The sequence below is a fragment of the Rutilus rutilus genome (assembly GCF_951802725.1).
Source record: "Rutilus rutilus genome assembly, chromosome: 11".
NCBI lineage: Eukaryota > Metazoa > Chordata > Actinopteri > Cypriniformes > Leuciscidae > Rutilus > Rutilus rutilus.
Genome location: NC_140216.1, coordinates 8,681,446 through 8,702,828, shown reverse-complemented (window position 1 = coordinate 8,702,828; position 21,383 = coordinate 8,681,446). Strand labels below are relative to the sequence as shown.

The 21,383-nt window shown below is 37.4% G+C and overlaps 1 protein-coding gene across 5 annotated transcripts in view; it reads right to left on the bottom strand.

The window, feature by feature from the left end:
• elmo1 (engulfment and cell motility 1 (ced-12 homolog, C. elegans)) overlaps positions 1-21,383 on the bottom strand; it is a 90,260-nt gene that overhangs the window by 52,092 nt on the left and 16,785 nt on the right. For 3 of the 5 annotated variants that reach the window (XM_084423278.1, XM_084423273.1, XM_084423275.1), the window contains exons 1-2: positions 10,075-10,330; positions 470-601 (exon numbers count right to left, since the gene is read on the bottom strand). In XM_084423278.1, the coding sequence (XP_084279404.1) occupies positions 470-547 (78 nt within the window). In that variant the 5' untranslated portion in view covers positions 548-601; positions 10,075-10,330. Of the gene's footprint in view, positions 1-469; positions 602-10,074; positions 10,331-21,383 lie in introns of those variants that run through there. The other 2 variants (XM_084423274.1, XM_084423276.1) reach the window with 1 other exon arrangement.

The following is a 21,383-nucleotide window of genomic DNA, read 5'->3' as shown; positions in this document are numbered from 1 at the left end:
AGAATGAATAAAGAATTGCAGAATAAAGATGAATGATTAATAAAGAACTTTAGGGGGATTTATCCAAGGTTAGTCTCAATAGTTTTTATAGCACATGTTCTTCATCATTCATTCACACACACATGCACTGCAGGGCATTTTCGCTCACATGTTAAAGGAATAGTTCAGTGAAAATCTTTATTTATTCACAATGTTGTTCCAAACCCCTACGACTTATTCTTCTGTGTCTGGAGCAAACAATTACTGAGGACTGGTTATCCCTTATTGGTGTTTTGTTTTCTGATATCAACAGCCGTGGTCATGAAATGTCATTGTATGGAAAGAAACAGGTTTAGAACGACATGAAGCGGGTTAAATATTGACAGAATTTACCTTTTTTACAATGGTAAAAAAACAAAACAAGCATGCACTTCTGTAAGATATACAAGCATGCATATACAAGGAGATATAGTCAGCTATAGGAACTGACCTGGTCAATCTCCATAAGTTTGGGGAAGGCCCCCGGCCACTCGATGGCCACCTTCACGATGTCTGCTGGGGGAGGCATGGCTGCGCTGATGGAGGATGTGGCCGCTCACTGATGCCTGGCTGTCATCCAAGCCTGTAGAGGGAGACATAGGGTCATACTACTCATACCAATGTATCGAACACATCTCTTTTTCAGAAAACTGATTAGTACAACAAGGGATGTCAAAAGTACCAGTACTTTGGTAATGCGTCTAAAAATACCATACAATACGTAACAATACCAGCATTATTTTATACAAACTGCATGCAAATCATACATTTTATCAATATAGATATATAATGGCATTGACAGTTCCATGCTCTACCAGTTGAGCTGCTGAAATGTATTGGTGTATTTAAAATATTTAAAAGCCCATATAAAAGTGTGAAGCCATGTTTTAGGTTTGGCTCCAGCTGTCTTTTAACAAAGCCAATGATTGCAGCTTTGTGACAAATTGTATTCTATACAACACTCAAGATCGCTTAAGAATAAGACAGCACACATTTATTGTAAAGAATTATATAACATTCTCCTGATTATACTCCATATACAAATATGGAAATACATTTTTTATAACTATATTATTTAAAATTATATTAATAGTGTGAAAGTTTAATTATCACTTAAATACATTTCTGCTGTGCAATTAATTTAATGACCATTTATAGTCATAAATATTATATATGATCTTTTAACATCCACCTTATCTGTTACAGCAACTCAACAGACTTCCATATATTTGGCTAAAAAGCATGTTTGACCTCGTGGTCAGATCAGAGAGCTCTTTCTGTCACTAGATAACTTGCTGCTACTGCGCAAAAGCTGACACTGAGGAATTCTTCCGGAAAACCTTGAAAATGAATTTCAGGAATGCAAAGCTTTGGCTGGTGCCGTGTGAGAGATCCACTCTGAACAAGAACATTGTTCCTTTGTGACGTCTGATACTTGACATTTTAATTGCAATTTGCTGCAGTACGATCTACATACTTGTGTCTTTTAAACACTTTTATTATATTAGGTCTGAACTTTGCTTTTAAACTAAAACAATGGAGATCAACTGACATCAGATAATATATATAGCACCTACTCATCTCAATAAACCCTGGTGGTTTTAGCGTGAACAATTGACACATCTACAAGCTAAATTTATCCACTACTAAAGTTTGCTTTGTCATGGTTATAGTCTTGTAGTAAAGTACTAATTATATATATATATAAGGCTGCACGATATTGGAAAAAAAATTACATTGCGATATTTTTTTCCCAACGATATATATCGCGATATTGCGAGCCATCAATCCAGGCTAAAGTCAATAATTACCATTCCATGTTATTAATAATTTCACTAATAAGCAAGCTTCATTACAAGTAACAAAAAGGCCACTTAATATTTCATTCCAGAAACATATTTCTCTCAGAATGTTCTTCGGGTTCTAGGACCTGAAAAATTATGTTTTCTGTGCGGATTCAGTGACGCGTTCATGTAAACGGCACCTAGACCCAGCAAAAGTAATGATTAATAATATGTTAAATATTACAATGAGACATTTTAATTGTTTATTAATAAACAAGTGTTTTCTGTAAAGATGAAGTTGACAATACTGACTCGCGATCTTCGCAGCAGTGATCGGGAGAAATGTACTTTTCATACAGATTAAATATAGCTATATATTTTTTCAATGGTTCTGTTTAAAAGTAGAGATTTCTGTAGATAATAAATATATTTCTTTTTTTCTTTTTGGTGTGTGAGGCTACCTTTTATGCTGAGTTTCGGTTCATGGATCATAGCTTAATCTCGAGTTCAGGCGCTGGCTGCTATATTTAATTTGTATTTATTAAATCCAGGAAATTGGATAGTGAAATACTGATTAAAATTAAGATACAATTAATACAAAACGAAATTTGTTTTAAAGAAAGGCTTTGTGCTTTCTGTTTGAGGTCTCTGTGAAAGTTTAAAGCAGTCTTTTAGTGCCGCTTTTATAACGGTCGCGTCCGTAATGTCATGTAACATTGTTTTTTCCTCATAAATGCAAACACATAAACGAATTTTTAAAAAAGACAACCATCCACAACTGTATAACACTCCAGCAAAGTAGCCTACCTCTTTTTGGTCAACATCCTCCTTTTTGTAGACGAAATAGGCTAGTCCCAAATAGCTGATTTTGACTTTTTTTGCGGCGGATTCTCTTCGTCGCGCATTTTTGAATGTTGGCTGTGAGCGGTGAGCGCGGTGAGCTGCGGCACAGCGAACCAATCACTGTGCAGGCACGCAGAACGCGTATGTCACCCCAGCAAAAAGCCATACAACAAACTAGTGTTTACTGTGTGCTACCCTGGTGCTACCGTTCTCTTAATACACTATGGGCACTACTAACGTTACCCTTCACATCGCATGTTCCGGCGATGTGACTATCGCTCATTCGCACATCGCGATGTCGATGTTAAAACAGAATATCGTTCAGCCCTAATATATATATATATATATATATATAGTAGGTCATAATGTGGTTTTCAATCCAAACAAACAACAACATACTCAATAGCTTCTTATGTAAAATTTAAAAAATTAACCATAACACAATATCTCTGACTCTTAGAATTAAACAAAATTTAATTTTTGCAACTGTACCTTTAAGACTTCTAGTATGTAACTAAGACTTCTGTTATGATTGGCTTGCCTCAAAGGTCAACATTGTTGTTCAGTGGGCCAAGATGCTGATTCATAGATGTAAACAAAGACTGTCATATATTAATGTGCTCATGGTTGTAACATCATAATGATGACAACTTGACATGTTGACAAATGGCTCATTTTTGCAGTTTAGTTTCTCTGGTCTCGGTGGATTGCTGAGGGGAGCTTTGTCTTGTGATTAGAATATACTGAACTCTTTATTTCAAAAGAGCAAGAGACATGTTGTTTAACATGATATAGACTATTGGCCGAAGTGACTGGACTATTTTCTTTCAGCCCATTTTCAGACAGAAATACAGAGTATCAGTGTGAGTGAGTGAAAAGCAAATCTCTCTCTCTAAAGCACATTAACAAACACATTATACTTCTTTATAACTGGTAGTCGAACTATAAGTTAATTCTAGCTCAATTTTCTTTAAGTATCTGGCCTGAAAAATGTACTAAATAAGCATTTAAAGATAAATAATTGTCTGAAGTCTCATAAAAGATGCAGTAGAAGCACAATAAAACAGTAAAGAAAAGGTTAGGCGAGTCGATAAAGAGAAAGTGACATCCATCCACACAAAAGCAATTTGTAAATTATTTAGCGCTCCTGACACTCGGGACAGTGCGGATCATCTTTGGTCCTTGTGGATAAACCCAGTTACATTTTTAATCCCCCGTTCCATAATGCATGGGGATGATTCTTGGAGAGAAAACAAGAACACACGCAGCCTGTGAAACAAGCATTCATTCAACCCATTCAAACAAGCTGCCATGTCACTCTGCCATGACTCATCCCATAATAATCTCCACAGACACTACCCAGGCTCTGTTGCTATGGCAGCTGTTCCGTCAGAAGTTGCATCTTTCCAGGGTGGTTCGCTTGGAAATGTTTCATTCCTTGTAAGAAGTTTCCCCATTACAGATGGCATGATTTCGTTTGACAGAAGTCAATAAATCTCATAACCAGGTTTTATGTAAAGCTCTCAGCTGTTGTTCAAATGGACAGACTAGCTGCACTCCAGTTTGAAACTGAGTTTAATTTTTAATCCATTGCTCTTATATGATTTGAGATACTGTAAACATAAATTGAGAGAAACAGAAGCTACATTTAATCTAGAGCAGGGGTGTCAAACTCAGTTCCTGGAGGCCCACTGTCCTGCAGAGTTTAGCTCCAACCAGCTCCAAAAACACCTGCCTGGAAGTTTCTAGTAATCCTGAAGACCTTGATTAGCTGGATCAGGTGTGTTTAATTAGGGTTGAAGCTAAACTCTGCAGGGTTGTGGCCCTCCAGGAACTGAGTTTGACACCCCTGATCTAGAGTCTAGGCAACTTTTGTACACAAGAGCACAAACTACTCTTTATTTTCCACTGGCAGCGGAGTCTGCATCACACTGCGAAGTGCGAACACGCCACAATGCATACTAAAATTGAATAGGGTATGTTCACACTTTGCAGATTTGGTTAGATTACAACGAATGCTGGTGTGATTGCTCTGTTAGTGCGGTTTATTTTAACAAGTGTAAATGTTGCCACCTGAACCATGGTGCGCACCAAACAAGCGGACTGAGACCCACCTTTTTGCTTCCAAACAAACTCTAATGCAGTTCGACTGAAATATGAACGTAACGCGGACCAAAGACATCTAAACGAACCAAAAACAGGACATGAGGTCACAAGATGCGACCATAAAAAGAACAGAATACTTAAGCATACCTGGTTCCTCTCATCATAAGGAACTACATCGCTTAGAAGTACTATTTAGTGGTCTGAAGTACCGCGAGAATCATCTCGAAAGCAGACTGTTCTCTAATTGCTCTCATCATACTTTGATGTCATTCGCCGATCGGTCTGCGCAGCGCCACTTCAAGTCGAACACACCTATTTACATAATTCCTGAATGAATCGATGCCGTTTGAACGAATCGAATGACTCGATAACTTATGCATTTAGACATTTACTGCCACCTACTGGCAGTTTTAGTATCTTATTTAGAGTTTATTCATGTTGTTTCAAACCTGTATGACTTTCTTTCTTTTGCAGAACAAAGAAGATATTTTGAAGAACACAATCATGCCCAGTATAACCTATAAAAGTTTGTGTGTAAATTATGTAAATTTGATGTTGAATCAAACAAACTCAAACTATTTTTTCTCTCAAAAGCTTCTCTTTTTGTAATGTCTTTTTAATGCTCGTCTCATTTAACACAATAATGACTTTAAAATTTGATGTGTGATTAATTTGAAAATAATTCGATTAACATAACCATTTTAATTGCTAGACAGCGATTATATAAAGAAAATTATGCATTTAGTCCTGGTTTGCTTAGCATAAGTATATATTCTTTTGTGTTTCACAGTGGGAAAAAACACAGATGAGAATGAAAGAATGAATGATAATATTCCTTAAAGTGTGAGTTGAGCATCTTAAACACAAATAGGGTAATAAAAGTGCTTTAAGAATAAATATAAGTATTTCTTTCTTTTTTTTACTTTTTTTCGCTGGGTTTCACTACAAGAGAATAGAACACATGCAGATATTATTACAACATTCAAGTACAAGCGGTTTAATCCCACACTGTATGTTGACATAACAGTAAAGCATGAAATGCTGGATATGTGGATACAACCACAAAGCCAGTGGGACACAAGCAACAGCCATGTAAGGCTAAAAACATTCACATTTCTTGTCTATCAAAAAGTTCTACAAAACAAAAGCCCAATAGATGCGAAACAAATTTACATTTTTGATCGACATGGTTTCTTAAACCTACACAATAATGCCGATGAAAGAAACCGTGAAGAAAACAGACTGACAGAAGGGATTTGATTTCTTCAGAGGGCTTAATAGACCCGTCAGACAAACAGGCAGGCCTAGAGATGTCTCTGTCGCTCTGATGGGGGGGGGGGACCTTCTGGAAAACCCGCCGAATTAATCAATCAACAGTTTCCGTGAAACTTCCAACCTTCACTGTGGGTAAACGTGAAGTTGAGGAACACTTTACACTAGATGGTCTTTCTCACACTGCACATTAAAATAACAGATTTTTCTAGACATGCAACATAATGATTTTGGACATGGTGTCAAATAAAGTAAATTTCAAAAACTTCTGCAGCTAATTTTTTTTTTTTTTTTTTATAAATAAATAAAATAAAAAACATCTACAGAAATACAAACAAAAACAGTGATGAAAGCGAAAATATTGAATTCTTGGATAAATATCATAATAATATAATGTTATCAACATTTTTTTACAGTGGGGGGCAAAATTACAATTGCTGAAAAAAACTTGCAAAGAGAACATTTTGGGCAGGTATTTTCTATGCAATTGTTTTAATAGAGGGAAACAAGATACATTTCTGGTTTCAATGTTACTTATTCAGACATTCATCTTTTTTTTTTTAAATAATCAGCTGGCATATTTTGGCTTTCTTCATTTATGTATTATGTATGTACAGCTCTGGTTAAGTTGACATGGAAGGACCCACATATTCAATGGCAGTAACTATGTTATTATCATGTTTTAGGACAAGTACCATGGCAATACCATGTTTAGGACACATGCCACTACAATACCATGTTTCAAGGATGTACCATGACAATAACATGTTTTTGAACATGGCAATTCCCACATACCATGGCAATACCATGCTTTAGGAATAGGACATGTACCATGGTATTTCTGTTTTTAGGACATGTGCCATGGTAATACCATGTTAGCCTGGCTCCGCCCTCCTGCGTACTTCCGCTCAATTTTATTTCCCTTCAGTACTACATCTGGGATTGTGGTGTATTCTTTGGTTTTCTCCGATAATTTTTTTGGCGGTCCAATCAGCGAACAGAGGGAGTGGCTGAGAACGATGACGTTGAGGTCGTGGGCTAGTTTGAGTTGTAGGGTTACGTCACGACCAAAGGTTAGCGATTGGTTATGGCAGATCCAGAGTGACTCTGGGCAGATCCAATAGTTTTAAACTTCAACAGAGTACCCGCCTACAAGGAAGTTAACGCTTGTCAATGGAGAGAGGCCAGACTCTCTGTACAAATGAAATGTACGAGAGTCTGGTAGAACCAGGCTAATACCATGTTGTTTTAGGACAGGAACCATGGCAATACAATGTTTTAGGAAATGGTACATATCCTAAATTCAAGATAATACCATGGAACATGGCAATACCATGATTTTGGATGCGTTTGGAATACCATGTTTTTGGACAAACCATGGCAACAAGTCAGAAGATGGTCTTTGTGGCTGTCAAACGCATTCCACCACATGAGCGTCTACGTCTACACTACGAAAGCAATCCGGGTGAACGCGTTTTCGACTATCAGGTGGAAACAGGGCCTTAGAGAAATTATAGCAATAACAAGTGCAGTAATTGCAGGCCACTCTAAAAGCATAATTACAAACCAAGCAGCCGACATGATGTTTCATTAGTAGTACTCAGACATTATGTAAAGACCTAACTGAACTGTAAAATGATCAGTAATGTAACACATGACCCAAAGGAAAACACTAGTACATGATCCAACTAAAACAGCCAGTTCATCATTGAGGTCAAACAAAGACTACCTTTATTAGATGCCGAGTATCATGGACGGTACAGCATGTGGTTGTCAGTGTGACATGCCCAGTGCTGTTTAAATGTTAAGACCTGACTCCTGCAGAGAGAACAACATTACCAATCTGAACAGCTGCAGTCTGTCAGTTGCGAGAAGAAAGTGAAAGACTGCTCAGAAGGTCACACTTTCACCAGGTTTCCCTTCCCTGGATTGCCCACGTCCTGTATAGATTTCAAAAGAGCCCTCCAGTGATTCATCTGACACCTCTACAAAGGGTCCCAGAGCACAGAGGGCCCACACCGTCAGGGGCTACAAAGGAGCAGCGAGCTTTATCTGTGCTGAGAAACAAAGACACGCGAGACAGCTACTGAGTTATTGCTACTCACGTTCGCTCGCTCTCACTGAGCCAGTCGGCTCTCATTTCTACCCTGCAGGTCTGACCTGTGCCATGTTGCTACAAAACCTTTGTGGAGACTGAAGAGACAAAACTGTGGGTCCAGTCTAAGACACGTCCCGTTTTGAGACACATACATAGTTAATATCTGGTGTATTTCCATTGGTTGCTATAGTAATGATGTAAATATCAGCATGGTGCCAAGAGACGTTCTGAGTGGAGATGTCAGTGTGGACGGAGAAAATGGGAAATCGCAGACTTGAACTCTGCTCACGTCTAACATGACACTTCCCCTCAGCGCTGAACTCACAAGAGTATGACGAACATACGCAACGGGCATTTTACACATTCAGACATGTATTGTGCGAAACCACTGACTCGTTCACTATTCAAATGAGGAAAGTGTGAGTGAAAATGAGTGTATTCAGACACAGCTTCAGACAACACTGCACTCATTGTGTTACATGCGTGTCATATCCTGAAAGACCAAAACTACTCAGGTCTGACCATTCAGACTTGAGATACAAAATAAGATTAAATCAAATAAAGAATCAGGCTATATTATTAATATAATAATAATAATAATAATAATAATATTTATTATTATTGTTATTGTTATTGTTGGTAGTAGTAGTAGTAGTAGTAGTAGTAGTAGTAGTGAGAATTATAATAATAATAATAATAATAATAATAAATGAATGAATAAATAATTATTTTTTATATTATATTAATGACAACAACAACAATACATATTAATAAACAATGAATGAATGAATGAATGAATGAATGAATACTAATTCAGAATTCACATGTATTTGTAATCACTGGATTTCTTATTTTTTTCATACTAAAAGTATTCAAGTAAATCTAAAATTATATTTTTTTAAAGAAAATGTGAGTTGTTTTTGCTGCCTGTCTAAATGATGCCTTAGAGAGGGATTTGTACAATTTAAGACAAGTAAACTTTGAAGTGTTTATGGTTTAATTTTTTTCCAATACCCTTACAAAAATACTACAGTGATGGTATTACATGGTAATATAATGATACTTTGATACCATAGTTGAATGATTACCATAATCATGCCCAAAACCATAATTCAATGTCTAAAACAATATAGTAGTACAAAGGTACTTTTTTCATAGTATAATCTCTGTTTGGGAAACACTGAGAGATGAACATCAGCCAAGAATGATGTTTTGACATAAAACAGGCATTTTACGTTACAATCAAACACTTTACACAAACTAACCGCTTCCTCTCCTAAATACTAACAATGATCCGTTAAAAAGAGAAATATTTAGTTTCAGTGTCGACAGATTCTGTGCTCTTTTCTTTCAGTTTTAGCCGCAGCAGGCGTCTATAGTGTGAAAAACAAGTCCTCTAACAGGTCCTCTAGGTCTCATTCGGTAACCAGGATATCCTGTCACAGCTAAGCAACAGTTTCCACATCTCCAACTCCTCGCATTTGCATCTCACTAGTACCTGAGGAAACTACACTTCCTAGTAGAAAATTACCCTAGAGAAACTGTAATGATTAAAGTTAGAATGTTAATACAAACATTCACCCACAAAAAAAAAAAAAATAGATATGTTTGTACTAAAAATATGAATGCATTTAGTATACACAGCACAGTACAGTGTGGATAATGTCACTCAACAGGTCAAAAACATCTCAAATTAAATTTAAATGTAATTTAAAAGCACATTCTGAACGTCTAAGCCGGCCGATTGCCTTGTCTGCAGGATGGAGACACCTCAAAGAAGCAAACAGACCAAATGAAAAGTTTCAACACTGCATTTAGATTTTCAAAAAGAAAAATGCAGCCTGGTTCACAGATAGACCTGTAGTGATATATTAGGGGTCGCAGAGCTGACCCCAGTAGCCAAAGCCACACCCTAAGCGGCCCGGATTCATCCAAAAGCATAAAGAAACTTACCCGGAAACCCCCGCAACTAGAAGCTGGTCGAACAAGTCAATGTTTCCAGCTCTTTAAGCCGATTATTCTTCAGCAGTACAGTATGCTGTCTTCGCACAGAGATGCATCATTAAACAAAAGACTTCAAAATAAAGACTGTGCCCGCGTTTAATCGCACGACTTTACACAAACTTTGTCTTAACCAGCGAGAAAGACAGAGAGATAAAGAAAAAGAGGTGAAAGAGACGGAGGAAGTAGGCGTTCATCATGAGAAGAGGAAACTGCTGGGCCACAGTTGCACAAAAAGGCGGCAAATTTCAAAGACGCAACACAACTGAAGACGTGAGGAGGAAACAGACCACACCGGCTCCTGGCTCGGCTTATCTGAAAACGTCGGACAATAACAGGAAATATGGAGACGCACTGATTGCTTGAGATAAAGCGATGATTTGGTGCATGCGTTTAGAAGACAAATAATCTGTCAAAATAAAGCTGTGTGGTCATTAGGTGATAGGAAGTAGTTTTTATGATACAATTGCACATCTGTAAAAGAAAATGAAAGAAATTATGCTTTACGTAAAGATAATGAAACCTATTTTTCTACTATTATGATGTTTTTGTACAGTAATGACTTTCATGGGACAAATTTCCATTCATAATTCTCATTATTGTTATAAAGAATTTGAGACAAATTCCTTTAATACAGTAATGAAAATCATCCTGACACAAATTTTTCCCCATTTAAATCAGAATAAAACTAGCTTGATTTTTTGAATACTGATTAAAACCATGATTTATAAATACATATTTTTTTCCTGCATAACTGTAATGAGAATAAGTGGAAATCTGGTCCAAAAAAAAAAAGAAAAAAAAAAAAAGTATAAAATAAAAATAATATATAAAGAAAATAATAAATAATAAAATATTTAAAAAAATTAAATATTAAAAATAATATCAGTAATATCAAATAACTCGGCTGGGCATTCAATAAACACTTCTGCATCTCGAGTACAAATAATGTGTAATGAAAGCAATCCACTTCTGTGTGAAATTTCTTTGTCTTTTCAAACGATCCCCCTGTGATACATGTGCGGCCCACATAAACAAAGTTGACACGACCGTCACTGACTCATAGTGCCATGGTAACAAAATTAAAAAAACAACCCATCAAATGGAAAAATAACATGCTCAGATTATGACTGGCTGCATGGGCAGAATGACATTCCCGGAAATTGATGCCTGGTGCAACTCACAAATAGCTCTAATGATCAGTGTGCTAATTATCACAATGGCACATTTTAAAGGATTAAAAAAGGAAACGAGCACAAAGGCTGCTGATTACAGCATGGGCCGGCTACTCTCACTTCCCGTATCTGCTCATCCTCTCACCATATTTCAAGGAGCATGCTCTGTTGTTTCTGATGCAATAGCAGCAGCTGGGTGGCAAACTCAAGAACTGCTTAACATCTCGTTTCCCATTAAAGCTTCAGGATGGCTAAATTGGCTCACGTTAGTGAACGAGAAGGAGCATATGTCGGTTCCACCCATTGTGGGCTCCTAAGGGCCGGCCGGCCCTGCTCTCACAGCTGTTGAAGTGGCACTGGGTTCCCTCAAGCTATGAATAGAGATCAGTGGAGAGCTGGTCAATGAAAAATGCTGGGTCTGGCCTAGATTCATGCGTGGTCGGGTACATCAAACCATCGCTGTTTAGACTGACTGGTAAAATTGGTCAGGGTCTTTGAGACCAGCTAGAGAGAGAGAGAGAGAGAGAGACAAATGAGGAGGAAGAAAGAGAGCCACACATTTTTCCAGAAAATGAGCACATCTAAAATTAAACAGTGTCCTCTTGGGGCCTTTACTGTGATAAATGAATGGCAGCTCCACTTTCAATACAATGTGCAAAGTGTTCAGATGTTCCCTATTAAAAGTGTATGATGCAACAAAACTGAGATTAAAGTTTCATTCAGCCGAAAACGAGTTCTATATAAGCATTTAAATTTGCACATATGTTTTTATATCAACTTTTTAATTATATAATTACGTTCCTACTCCAATTAAATAATGAAAATGTAATATATTGCATATATTTAGCAAAATGCTCTTTTCTAGAGACATTGTTTCTAGCCAACTAACAAGTTATGGACAATGACTGGCTCTGACCACATTAAAGAGCGACAAAATTGAACAATGTACAGAATTTGAAAGCGCAGACTTTGTTTCATATCAAAATGAACAAAATACAAAGCTTAATGTGATTATTGGGTGGCAGGCATGCTACAAGTAGTGTTTGGAGAAGTTGTTCATGCATCAACCGAAAACAAATTCGACTAAAAGATCTTGCTTCATCAAAATGAATACCAATTAAAAACAAGAAATTATATTGTCAACCCAGCCCTAGGCTGCATCCAAAAATCGCATACTTTCTTTAGTAGGTACTTATTTTTAATAATTAATTAACTTCACTACCTCTAAAAAGTATGTTCTATATAGTATGAATGTGTGTACCGTAGTATGAATGTAATCTGGAAGTACTACATGCGCCATGTTGTCATTATCATGTGACCTACCAGCGCCAATTACGTCGCATCACTGCCATTCACAAATCCTTTCCAGTGGCCTTATGGGATAGTAAAGTGTCCTTCGTATTCACACTTCAGAATCTCCCCGGAAGTAGTAGGTCATCTGGGTACTTTGGACATGCTTCTTTTGTCACATACTGTTTTTCGCCTACTATATAGTAGGGAAGTATGCGATTTCAGATGCAGTCCTAGTGTCCACACAGCTGACATGTTTACCTCTTCTGGCTTATCCAAGATGCTTGCACAAAGTAGACACTGACAGGGTTAAAATGTGCCATCGGCGAAAAGCCAATTAAACGCCACCATTTCTGTCAATGACTTCGGCACATTTACTTTTGGCCAAATTGTTTGATTGTCAAAAGTGTTTGGTAAAAGAATAATACACTTTAAAGATGAAACTTCAGGCATCATTTCCTCACCCTCATATTGGTTTAAACCTGACTTCTGTGGAGCATAAAAGAAGGTTTTGCAGGAATGTTCATGCTGCTCTTTCGCAACAAAAGCAAATTACAACCAATACTGTCAACCTCCAAAAATGTCATGAATAAAAGCACCATAAAAATAGTCCATATATACTTGCCCGTGAAAAATAAGCACACAAACTTCCCATCTCACCTTAAATCAAAAGTCTCCTGATTAGAGAAACAAACACAATTGACCTAGAAGCGATGTTCCCGTCTTGGTGGTCGAGGAGCCAGCTGTCTCCTTGGAGATGCATGCATGTTGCGCTGTGTTCCAATTAGCCCTTCCTTGTGTTTGGTACCTAAACCCCTCCCCAGGAGCAAAGAGACCCCCTACACGCTGTACTGCCTCTGACAAACCTGATTAAGTCACCCAATCCAGCCTAGGGAGTTAGTTTGCCAAAAGCAGACACGGGCTGGTGGTACTCATGAGCAGAGCTGTCAACCACCTTTGCACATGGAAACACTTGGTCTGGATTTATTCAGGCTCATCTCACTTTGGTAATTTAACCCATTTTGCTGCTTCCAAACTTTAACTCACTTTTTTTTTTTGTAAAAATGCCTGTGTTGTGTTGTGCATGCATTTCTAAATTCTGCATAGCAAAGTATTTTTCAATTAAATCAATGAAGCATTCAAAAGATCTTTTGATATACAACAGAGATTCAAATTAAAAAGCACCAGTGCAGATGGGAAAAGAGCCCAGCCGCCCATCTAAACACTACCGCAGTAATCATCTTTAATCTACATGGAGAAATAGAGCTTTTAAAAGAGGACAGTAACAGATGCTGCAAGATTATAAAAGATATATGCATTAATGCTTTTTCCCTCTGTTTAAACCATGAAAATCAATTTGCAGCTTCACTTTACTTCTTTGCATTTCCATTCCAATAACAATGTGAAATCCAATAGCTCACTAAGAAATTATTCTGTGAATAGGATATAATGCTATTTCCCAGCTGTAGTTATAAGTAATCTTTCCTGGAATATTAGAGTTAACACTGAGAGAATGACTAACGTCTAAATATAATGCAGCGTAAGCCGAGAGTTTGGTCACAGTGACATTTATTGTCAGGCGAAGTGGCTTGTTTCAGGTCTAAGACTAGACTAGAGCATCTATAAAAAAAAAAAGACCTTGTCGCCTCTACAAAAGGCTTTGTGGACGCAAGCCCAGAGATGGAGGTGGGGAGAGTCACTGGCTGTGTGACCTTCTGCTCAAAGACTTCTCAACCCAGTGTGAAACTCTCTAAACAGGTCAGACCCATGACAGTCAATATACATGAGACACAGTTACTTACCACATTCCCACACTGAGAGAAAGGAAAACAGAAAACTACCTGCAAATAAAAACGTCTTTCTCGCAACCCAATTACACTGCAAAAAAAAAATGCATTTATTAATACGACTGCCACAAAGGGGGAAACCAATAATGAAATTAGTAGAAAGTTATAGAAACCAAAAAAAATAAAAAATTCTAATCAGCTGATAGATTTTAAAATAGATAGAGTACCAAATTGAATTGTTTGGGGTCGGTAAGACTTTTTTAATGTTTTTGTAAGAAGTTTTGTAATTCTGTCAGGACCACTATCGTCAAATACGATTGACAATTAGCATATAGTTAGGATTGGCGGTATGGTTCCGTTCTGGGCTCCCAGCAGCCTAGCATGGATAAGAGCAGCAATAACCCCCCTTAGGGTAAACAGAACAGAACCAACATGAATGTATGCAGATATCATTAATTCAAGATTTTAAAGTACAACATAATTCGAGAATTTATTCTGATTCAAGGGGAATCAGAATACCATACTGACTGATGAGAGGAGGAGCTGGGGATGGAGGAGGATAATTAGCTCCTGAGAAACGCGATAGCTGCTGATAATACTGAAGGAGCTTTATATATATATATATATATATATATATATATATATATATATATATATATATATATATATATATATATATATATATATATATATATATATATATATACACACACACACAGTGATAGGCGTCGTATTCCTATAGGTAGACGTGGATCAGCTGAGAGTCAGCTGATGCGAGCTTGATTAACGTGACCTGTTGAACTGACTCTACGCTTGATTAATATGAAATATTATTACAATTTAAAACAACTGTTTTCCATTTTAATATATATTTTTAAATGACTTTTTTTTCTGTGATGGCAAAGCTGAATTTTCAGACATGTGTCACATGATCCTTCAGAAATCATTCTAATATGCTGACATGCTGGTCAAGAAACATTTCTTCTAATTAACGTTACAAACATTGTGCTGCTTAATATATTTGTGGAAACCATGATGCGTGTTTTGTTTTCAGGATTCTTTGATGGACAGAAAGTAAAAAAAAAAAAAATACTTTTATGTCCTTGCTGAATAGAAGTATTCATTTAAAAAGAAATGTATGATCCCAAACTTTTTAACCATAGTTTATATTGAATGAAACTATAGCCTACCATTCAGTGTAAAAAAAGTACTAATAATAAACTTTAGAATTATATAAAAAAAAAAAAAAAAACAGATTCACACTGAACCAAAATGTAAAACTTTTTGCAAAAAGTAAAGTCATCATGAGCAAGACAAACTATAAATATTATTCAAATAAACTGTAAGTTGATTATTTTGTGTACTATAGTTTCCACAAGAATTGCCTTAGTGCCCTAACATGACCCACTTCTGGTAAGTCACTTTGTGCACACATGCCAATGCACACAAACACTAAAAATCACCATGTTGACCAGCTCCCACCCCCTACACCACATCCCACAAAGTGAACTGGAATATTTAAGGACTCTTAAATCAACCCTCACCTCATTACACTGGTTTCTCTGGCTAAATTAAAATGAATTAGTAATGATGGGATGGGATGAGAGAAATTCAAGCAATTTCCCCAAACATCCCCACAAGATCCTGGCCAGTGCAGCTCTTGGATCTGATCGATGGCTAACAGACATAGCAGAGAGATTAAGAGAGAGTTTAGAGGAAAAGCTCTGCATTAGGATTGCAACATCAGTTATTAATTCAGCATCCAACACTACTTGGATCTCATACTGATGGCTGGAAATTTCACTGCAAGTGAAGCAAAGTGCACAAATACCACAGCCAGTTTTCGGTGCCTCTTGTGTCACTAAACGGAATTGCAAAAATAATGACAGGTATGTACCAGGGTATGGGAGCAGAGTGACAACAGTATCCTGTATAGCAAAATTTTCCAATTTTTTAATAATTATTGTGCACTTTAATATTTGCACTTCACTCTTTTCCTGCCAGGATTTTAATTTATTTTAATTTAGCTTTTTTTTTTTTTAGCTTTTTTTTTATGTCATGACTCCCGTAATATGTTGCTGTATGATTATGTACACAGTCTGCTTTTACAAAAAAAAACAAAAAAACAACGACAACATTTGATTCTAGCTTCATTCATTCTTTTTTATCAACACTTGAATGTGGGTAAGTTGAGTTAAAAAACACATTTCAAACAAAAGGCGGAAAACATCACATTTTTGTCAAAGACTTTTTCTGGATCCGATTCAGAACGATTATCAAAACATACATCGTCCATCAACACCTCCAAAGCCTGCACAGTCGTCTTTGACAATTTCTTTCCGCTCTTTCTGAGCTGTGTCTGAAATGAGGGGAGAGCCATTTGTAGTGGTGTTCAAAATCATAGTGGACGTTATCGAGTGCACTCATTCAATCCCACAATGCACCGCAATAACGAGTGTACAACTCATGTCTGCTCAACGGCTAGATAATACCCATAATGCACTGTGAGAGTTGCGAGCCCATGAATTCCCAGAGTCTGACCAGAAGATGGTGCCCGCAACCGAACTGCTGGTCCAATGTGGGTACAACATAATACCATACAGGTATAAATTCCTATTTAACTGATTATTAAATTGATTAATTAAGGTTTATACATAGTTTCCATGACAGAGCTCAAGAGAACTCTTTTCATCTTACTACAGTTCGCTAAGTTTCAAATAGTTCTTAAACAGCAAGCAAAAACTCTGCAAAAGCAGCAACTCACTCACTCGTTTTCATTCCCTTCTTCAAGTGAACTATATTAGAGAACTAACGTAGGGAACAGGGGGAGATTTCGAACACAGCCCTGGTTTACACAGATTTTCTACTTTGCTTGTTTTTGGATCTGGAGATGCTGTACTACTTCAGAAAATCCGTAACAGCGCCTCCTACCATATAACAGTGAAAACGCGGATTGCCAGAAAAACTCGTCAATGGCGAGGAACCATTGTGTCATAAATAGTCCGTTTCACACCAGGGTGGTTCCCCGAGAACTAAATGTTCCCCTAAGGCCATTTTCCTTGTTGCATTCACACCGCCAGTATAAACTCTGAAGTGACGTAAGCTGCGCTTGTTGTAGTGACATTTATTTTGACGGTGCTGAGAACGCCAGCGCCTGAGCACACAGTGCTCCCGTTCTCCATCTTCATTAGTTTACGATCTGTTTAACAGCCCTGTCTACGTTATTAGATAGAACTGTTATAAAGAAAGTAGACAGTATATGAAAAAGTATTAGCGTTTGCCGTGTGGTTGATGTCCAATGTCGCTAGCTTAGCAGAAATACATAATCATGTTTCGCTAGGTCCCCTCAAAGTTGCATTTGACTTTCTCCTTAGTGTAAAGGTTGATAGGTCTATTTATCACTGTTTTCCATGTTCATGGAGTACATATATAGGCTATATACTGCGCGTATATGGCTTTTTAAAAATGGCGGGTGCTGGTGTTTCACGTGCATTCGGCGAATCTGGTAGTTCCTATTGTGCTGCTGGGTTAGACCCTAGAAGCTAATTTAGTCCCCCAAAAAAGGCTTTCCTAGAGCTAAAATCGTTCTCAGTTCCTGCGGTGTGAACATGCCAAAAAGCGCGTACTTCCGCCATTAGTTCTAGGAACTATGAAAAGGTTCCTCCGGTGTGAAAGCCCCTAATGATGGAGGGTAAAGAGTTAGTTAGACAAATTAATTTATCTATAGAATAATTAATATTTATTACACACACACACACACACACACAAATATATGATCATAAATGTATCTTGATGTCAACAAATAAAAAAATCAATCAATAAAAATCTAATTTTTGGGCCTGTTTGTTTTGATAAATAGGCCAACCTAAAATTCTGTAAAAAGTTAGCACCACTAAATTTTAATTCCTCTCGCCACATACTTATTGTCCATTTCTTATTGTTTGCAATATTAATCTTTATAAATAATAACTATAATCAAATTCCTTCAAATATCGCATTGTAAACTATTTTTGTACTTAATCTATTCATGAAACTCATTCATGAACATGTAAAACAAAGCACATCAAAGCAATGCAAGCTTTCATAATCTTTAATACATGAGTATAAAGGAAACTAAACAAAACTTTCAAATGATCACTTAAATGGGGAAGAGCTAATGGAATACAATCAATGAACACTTCTCATGAATGAGTTCTCTTCTCAGAAAGAGGAACAGCCCATGGGCGAATCCATGCTGAAAATGTGCCGCTGACCCCTGGCTGTTGTAAGCATCACACAATGGCAGTCTCTGACCGTTTGACACCAGCCCTGATAGATAGACCCTGTTTGGGAAACCATGGGAACCGTGTTCATTTGTATAGTCTCTCACATAAAGATGGCCTCAGGCCGAGGGGATGGAAGAGGTGTGGGACTCTCCAGGGATAAGCACAAAACCTTTATTTAGCAGCAGCAGAGTCTAACTGTTACAACCACTGATGAATGTTAAACGCAGGCGATGCGCTGCCCTCAGGAGCACTTACCATAGAGTGGGACGGAGTGGGCGGCATTGTTCATAAACTGTTCTTTCAGAAATAGTGAGAGCGCTATAAATATATATATAAACTGCTGAATTACACAAACACGTGGGTTATGAAACATGCTCTTCAATGAAAAACAAGCATTAGATAATCAGAGTAAAGGAGAGCTTGTTTAACAATGCTTCTGAAACTAAATACCAACATGTATCATGGTGCAACTATGACATATGTTATGTTATGTTATGTTATGTTATGTTATGTTATGTTATGTTATGTTATGTTATGTTATGTTATATGTTATGTTATGTAGCAAATCAGCATATTAGAATGATTTCTGAAGGATCACGTGACACTGAAGACTGGAGTAATGGCTGCTGAAAATTCAGCATCACAGGAATACATAACATTTTAAAATATATTAAAATACAAAAGAGTTATTTTAAAATGTAATAATATTTTACAATATCATTATTTTTACTGTTTTTTGGTCAAATAAATGCAGCCTTGGTCAGCATGACTTATAAGCGACATTACATATAATTATTTTATATTAATAAAAAAATTACAATTGCCAAAAGTGCCAGTATCTTAGTATCTTATGCCAGTATCTTAGCATCTGCGGTGCATTTGGACAGTTTCCAGAACAGGCATCCAAAACACAATATCTGAGATTAAACAATTGTGGAAGTAAAACAAAAGACTTGTTTCCAAGTCAAAAGAAAAGGGAAGTGGAAGAACTTGTTTCCCCTGGCACATAAATAAATGTGAAGATGGATCCACCATCATCATGGCTCTATTTGTGTCTGTCGAGGTGGATCATGTCAAAACTCTCTATTCTCGTCTGTTGAGATCATAAATCCCTTTTTCCAAATTCCCACTCATAAAAATAACAAAAAATGATCAAAAATTGACAGAAAAACACCTGAAAATGATGCATCATGCCAGCCGTAGATAAGCACAGCCGTTCTTCTCTCTTGGAATGAGTGAAACATTACAAACAGTTTGGTCATGATTCTTTGATCATCTTGAGTATGTGCACAATGAGAGTGACAGTTAAGGACAAACCCAGTCTAAAATCTAGAGAAAAGATGGATACCCCCACTTTTTTTCCACCAATGAATTCCTATGAATTTCCATGATGTTTCCAACCTTTAAATTTGCTAATGGTTGAAGCCGATAGGGCAGCTGGGTATGTAGCACGACAGCTCCCGATCCAGTCCCCCTCTTTTTCTCTCACTTCATTTCGGTCTACTCTACACCATATTATCGCAAAAAAAGAAAAAAGGCAAAAACGCCAAAATTTAATCTTCCGTTCCAGATCCTTAATCTGGGATACGGGAAAGTATATATATATACTGCATATATCAGAGCAGGAATTCAGAGATTCACACCTGAGAAGGAGGCATTTCTTAAAGATGCTATAAGTGATGTCACACGTTTTTTAGGCCGAAACATTTTTTGTCACATACAGCAAACATCTCCTCACTATACGCTAGCTGCCTGTCCTCTGAACACACTGTAAAAAAACGCGGTCTCTGTAGACAGCCCAGGCTCCACAAACGGCAAGAAAAACAAACTGGCCCAGCCTGGACCACGAAACATAACAAACAGTGTTCCAGTCAATAACCGACAAGAATGATTTGGGGGTGGGGGGTCTGGATTGGAGGAGAGAGAAGCATGAAAAGGGAAGTTAGCTAAGAGATGTCCTAGACAACGACTAACGTTAAAAAAAATTATTCTTGAGAATTTTGATATGGCCGACACATGGCCAAAAGAGACGACATTTCGATGAACAAATGACAAAGAATATGAAAAAGGAGAAGGAACGCGCGAAGTCCTGAATTTACATTGGAAAAGCGCTCAAAAGGTGGCGAGAACTCCGCCAGCAGAAGGGCTTCCGATCCGACATTCAGGTGGCTCTGTTTTTGCTGGACAGGTGTGTAAATCCAGTTTGTTTTTTCTAAATGGTTCATGAATGTTTCAGGAAGCACGGAAGGTAGGGGAGGGGACGGGATGAGGAGGAGGGAGGGTCGAGCTAGCCACCGTTTTGTTTGACAGTACTTTGAACGTCAACAAGAAGTGACGTCACCCAACATCGCTTAGAGCACCTTTAACAGCTCTAGATTATTCTGCTCAGAGAATGATGAGAATTCTGCTATGAGAAGTCAGCGTAATGTACCAGACGAGTGGTGATTTCAGGACATGGATAACAGCAGGAGTCACAGACAACATGGAAAATAAACAGCAGCTGGACCAACTCCATTTCACACAGTACCATAACATGAACAACCATCACGCGACGTAAAGATTAATGACATCCGTCAGTTTGCTAATGATGTGGGGGTTCCCAGGCTCTCTGCTGGAGGGGTCTGCAAGTATGCATACTTGACATCTGATTCATCAGCATACCGTGATCTAGTCTGAATGATGACAACACTCATTTGTTTTCCCCCAAAAGAATACTCCGGTTAACTCGTATAACTCATAACTCC